At 39.6% G+C, this 5,498-nt stretch overlaps 1 protein-coding gene across 1 annotated transcript; it reads right to left on the bottom strand.

The window, feature by feature from the left end:
• Positions 1-825: 825 nt before the first annotated feature.
• Positions 826-4,824, bottom strand: LOC131048255 (linoleate 9S-lipoxygenase). Its single transcript, XM_057982147.2, has 9 exons — positions 4,572-4,824; positions 4,191-4,477; positions 3,528-3,768; positions 3,117-3,416; positions 2,774-2,859; positions 2,574-2,681; positions 2,180-2,484; positions 1,835-2,098; positions 826-1,737 (listed from the first exon to the last, which is right to left on the bottom strand). Exons 1-9 carry the CDS (start codon positions 4,741-4,743, stop codon positions 963-965), a joined length of 2,538 nt encoding a protein of 845 aa, XP_057838130.2. The 5' UTR covers positions 4,744-4,824; the 3' UTR covers positions 826-962.
• Between the last annotated feature and the right edge of the window lie 674 nt (positions 4,825-5,498).

The raw sequence follows: 5,498 nt of genomic DNA, 5'->3' as shown, positions 1-5,498 counted from the left end.
AGTTAAGCTCCATGACTTCACAATTTGCCAATCCAGGTAGGAGGGGGGAGAAGAATGTGTGTTTTTTGCAAAGCTACTCATGTTCTCTTTGAGATTAGAAATAATGGTAGTGACAAGCGCCTCCAAGCAACATCTCCTATCCTTAAATATTCTATTAATTTTAAAGAAAAATACTATAACGTGATCTCTTATAGGGTATGGTCACATGATAGTAATTGCATCACACATCTTACTCTTATAGAATTTTTTATTAGATAAAAAAAACTAATATAGACATCAATCATATATTTACCAATAATCTACCTCGTGCAAATTTTTCTCCAAACATATAACCTTTGGCAAACATAGTAGCTATATTGTAAGTTTTACTTTTATAGTCTATAACTAGATAATAATAAACTAGATTATTCTAAGCACCAATCATACAATTAATGTGCATAATGATACACATTAAAATACTTAATGACTATAATAAACAACTTGTGTTTAAAATATAATTATTCAATCTATTTGATAAACTCTTTAAAAAAGATGTTGAAATATAAATTAAAAGTGGATATTTTATTTAAATAAAACACTTTCTTAAATTGAGCTTGGATTGCATGCTCATCATCACTTCCAATATTCAATGAGACACATAAACATGTATTCCAAATTTTGATTTTTAAAACTTATGAAAACAAAATTAACTTATAAAAATAAAAAACAATAAGAAAAGTTGAAAGTTGCATTAGACTACAAGCATCTTTGTTACAACTAGGTAAAGGTAGGCCAAATAACAATATGTTTATTCAATAGTTTTTATTATTTTAAAAAAAAGGACAAAGATGTTTTATTCAATAACTGAACAGATCTAGCAACTTTATTACAGCCAAGTAGAGGCCAAATATCACTGACAGCCCTAAACTCTTAAGTCCTCATCCCACATTAGCACTAAACAAATTTGTAATCAAGATTTAAATCTAAATGGAAACGCTGTTTGGGACTCCCATGCCGGTCAATCCGCCTTCCTTGGAGTGATCAGAAGTGGAAGGATAGAGCAGAGTGTATGGAACCTTCGCCGGTCCATACCTGTTTTTGAGCTCAGGGTTTTCGTTTCTCTCGGTCACATTCTTCTCCAAATTCTCAAGGGCAGAAGTAAAGCGAGCAAAGACATCTGGGATCCTTTCATCGTCGGTCCATTCAGGAGTAGAACCTTTCACTTGTCCCAAATAAACTTCGTCTGTTGAATGCGTGGACAGCAGCTCCAGTATTTTCATCACCAGGGTGGCCTGCAACTTCCCGGATACAGATTTCAGCATATATGCTTCTGGGTCATTCACCATTTCCGCATATTCAGGGGAAACTTTCTTAGGAATGAGGTGTGAGCTCATAGTCGGGAGATTGGGCATATACCCTCCATAGGCATATTGTCCGAAATTGACTGCCGCGTGGTGAGCGGATGCAACCCACACGATGGTGGTGATCGCTTCCACCGCTTCTGCTACCGACTCAATTTTATACCATCCGCTTTCCTCCTTCAGGTCTCCATGCCCCACGTTCACCACCTCCTTCCACCATGCTTGCACTTCTGCATCTTCCTTGATTGCATCGTCGCTCTTGTAGTAGAGAGACACATAATCACTCACCCATTGCTTTAAAGCAGCCCAGATATCCAGACCGTCAACTGCATATGGGTAGTCTTCTATCAAAAGCCTCAGTCCGTGAGGTGCCGATGAGTCTGCAACTGCCATCCCTCTGCAATCGCATAGGTACATCTCCTAGCTTATAATTATTTATATTCAATACATAGGATTTAACGGTAGAGAGTAAGAGAGACAAAAAAGCACTATACCTTTTGATTAGATCGGTGGGCAAGCCTTGTTCATTTAGTTTCCAGTGTTTATACGCTTTAGAGGACAACTCCATGGCGTATCTGGAGGGTGTGAAAGTTTTCTCGATAATACCACCTGCACTGATTAGGATTTGCCGGGCAGAGGCGTTGATTTCCATGGTGCCAACGTAATGAGGGAGTAATAGCTTGTGAAGGGGATGCATTTTGCTTAGTTGCCTATGTGTGGCAATGATGAAGGGCTCGATGACAGCATGAGTTTTTAGCCTGTGATGTGCATCAAAATTAGATAAACATTTGAATATGATATTTTTATTTGAATCTTCACTAGTTTCAATGTGATCTTACCAATGGCTGATTAACTGGTGATAACCGGCATCGTTAACTGATGCATGTGCTTTGGCGAGCAGCCACAGAGCGCCTTCTTCTCCTTCTTGGGCAGGGGTGTAAACATTTCTTTCAGTTTCGGTGAGACTCGTGGGAGGTAAACACAGCTCGATCGCCACAGGCCTGAGAATCCCTTGGTCCGTGAGGAAGAAGAGAGTGCGAGAGGCATACATTTTACGTAGAACTGATTCACTGTTGATGCGTTCGATGTAGGAAATGTAAGCATCGTAGAAATCCAGAACGAACAGTCTCTTCGCTTTTACAGCCTGTTTAAATAATTCACATTTAGTCATAACAGCACGGTGGTAGTCTGTTGGGTGAAGAGATGTATGCTACAGATTAGAGTTATGCATACCTGCTCCACGGTAAGACCGTCCAAGTTTTTCTCTATATGTTGTGCGGTTATAAAACTCTCTTGAGGACCATATAACTCGGCGTCCAAGCTGCTGGAGGGAGGAAAGCTCTGTGCCAAGTGCAGAACAATATAATCAATATCAACTACATCTTTCAAGACCTAAAAGCATTTAAAACGTTGTGGAAAGCTAATTTGCTTGCCTGAAGACACTGAATGGCCATGGGATTAAGTCCGGAAAGGGCTTGCCGTGCAAACTCTTCGTCCTCCATCCACGCGGATTCGTCAGCTGTGAATCATACATCAACTCAAGATCAAATTATTGGTATCAGCTGTTGGAGAGAATCTAGCTGAGCATCCCGGTCTCATTCTATTTTTCTTTTAGAGTTGTTTATTTTGCAAGAGCTTACAAAGATAATTAGTTGTGCATTAAGTTCATCATCAATAAGACATCATATAATTTCTTATTTTAAAATAAGATTATAATCAAATTTACTAATATTTTAAAATAAAAATCATTTTAAATCAAAATTGTTTATCACTTACTCTTAAAAACTTGGGGAAGCTCAAAACACGGAACCAATCCTTTCACAATCTGAAGAAAACTAAGCTCCATACTAGAGTTGATAGAGTTCGGATCTTCTGTGCGGTAAAGAGCTTTCACTTCCTCCAGAGACTTGAACTTGCCAAGAAACAACCTCTTCTCTGGTTTTAACGCATCTTGGGCGAAGGCCCGCACCAAATCAGCTCTGTAGTCGGAGTCAAGGATATGAGGCAACTTCTCGTCTGGTGGAATGAAGAACGGGGTTAGACTTAGCAGGGGAGGCACGCTTTCGGAGTTGCTATCTGTCATGTTAAGAGTCAAGTCGATTGAATCAGTAGAAAATCTATTATCCTACAATGCGAATACTTGATTTTTAGGAGAATGAAAAAGTACTGAGACTATATTACAAATACCTGTTTGAGCTGGGGGCCGTCCTGTTCGACATCTCCTGGGATAAGGAAAATCAAGGGACCCACCCAACACTTGCCTGCGAAGATCGGAATCCCTGTCTGGGTTGCCCAGATCATTGTAAACATCATAATCATATACACGATCCCATAACTCCCTCTCTCCACTTCCACTTCCTCTCAGGGTCGATAGCTCTTGGTCTCTCAAGGTTATCAGACCAGCAGGTGTTTCGCCAGGAAGATGGCTCTGAAATAAATGCCATTGGATAGGTTTGGAAAAGTGTAGGACAAGGTAAATGTATTATGTGAATACAAAAACCAGTTTATCACACTAAGATGAAGAACACTATAGCTAAATACTGTTTTGTAACTTGTAAGACAGATTGTCGATAGAAAGCTCATACACAAATTTGTAGATATGTTTACAAAACCAGTGCTGTTAGAAGATTTGTAGAAAAACACATGAATGGGTATGAACAAGTATCAATAAATCACTTACTAAGAAATGAGAACCCACAAAATCATATAATGATGTAGCACAAATTAATTTGAAGAAATAAAAAATAAAACAAAGACATGTTTTTACATGTTAAAATGTTCTCTCATTCTAGGATTTATTAGCTACCTATTTGTTTCTATCATTCTATTTCAAATCAATCCTTACAATACCTTAGTAGAAAAGAAGACCCGCGCGCTTTTGTTGTATATGTCGAGAGGGAAAATCCAGGAATTGCAGAAAAAACTAAGCTCAGGGAGTTTGCCGGGGACAGCGAAGAGGGTGAGGGATTTCAAGAAGAACTCTCGAGCGAAAGTATTCTTCACCAGCAATGCACCGGGCACTCCGAGTTCAAGCTTCCATTTGAAGGTGATGTTGTGACGCGTATATTCATGACTGGGACCATCGGACGGGTTCCAGCTTATTGAACTCTCCTCCCCTCTCTTCCCCTCTCCCGTCTCTATAATCCAAACATCATTAGTAACTCAATACATGAATACAAGTAAACAGAGCTCAATGTTTGAGAAAATGAGGGCTAATAATCTATCTATTACCTTGATCAATCTTATCGCTGCTGACCAGCTGCAGATACAACAAGTCCTCATTGGTGGCAGGATAAGAAGGAACGCCCTTAAGATATATTTTTAGTAACACAATTTCTCCATTGATTTCGAATTCCTCCCCATCACTATCTTTCGAAGTGAATGGCAACCCCTTTCCATTCATTTTGACAAAGCTTTAATAAGTAGCTCTCCCTAAAGGCTTAAACTTGTAAGGCTCACAACTCTCTGAACTTTGCCTTTCACAGCAAAACTCACAGTAGTGAAGAGTTGAGATGCGTATGCTGCTGTGGCAGACGCCTATTTATACACACAGTGGTAAGGATAGTTCCAAACCACGCTCTTTCCTATCACCTCGTCATGATGGACGAACGTGCTATGGAATCCGTCAGTAGTGAGTCAGAGAAATCATGTAATTAATACAAGAGGTTGTAGTTTCTCACGTAGGCTCCAATAATTTGTTAGCGCACCCGCTTTTCATTACAGAAGTTCACGTGTTAATGTTTCACCTTGTAAGAAAATGACGATAGGATTGTTTGGATGAGAATTTTCTTGTGTAAAACGAAATTTACGTAGGGAAATTGCAAGGGACCCCATAGCTGTATTTTTATAGTTCACTGTAAAAGACCTCATTTATGATTGTCTCTGAGATCCTGCCATGGAAAACAGCGTTCATATAGTTCAGCAAGGGGATGAAGTCTGCGAGCACATCAGTTCAGCGAGGGTCTTCATAGAGTAGTTTTTGCTATCCACTATGGGGCATGAGTCTATAGGCTGAAACCTTTTCAATTAAGAGCCAAGGATTGGGGGTATCTATTGCACGATCCCGGCCTCATCCCTTATAATATCAGAGCCTTGCACTCAGCAAGACTTGATTCCTAGTGGGCTCATTTGGAGCCATTCAACTTCACCCGTAGACCA

The sequence above is a fragment of the Cryptomeria japonica genome, chromosome 1 (genome assembly GCF_030272615.1).
Source record: "Cryptomeria japonica chromosome 1, Sugi_1.0, whole genome shotgun sequence".
NCBI lineage: Eukaryota > Viridiplantae > Streptophyta > Pinopsida > Cupressales > Cupressaceae > Cryptomeria > Cryptomeria japonica.
This window is presented reverse-complemented; position numbering and strand designations above follow the sequence as displayed.

Bases quoted from the DNA above. Each gene is read 5' to 3' on its own strand.
- LOC131048255 (XM_057982147.2), bottom strand. From the start codon at position 4,743: ATGAATGGAAAGGGGTTGCCATTCACTTCGAAAGATAGTGATGGGGAG. The intron at 3,417-3,527 runs GTATTTGTAATA...TTAACATGACAG, and splicing joins ACGGCCCCCAGCTCAAACAG to ATAGCAACTCCGAAAGCGTG. The intron at 2,682-2,773 runs GCAAGCAAATTA...CACTTGGCACAG, and splicing joins TGGCCATTCAGTGTCTTCAG to AGCTTTCCTCCCTCCAGCAG.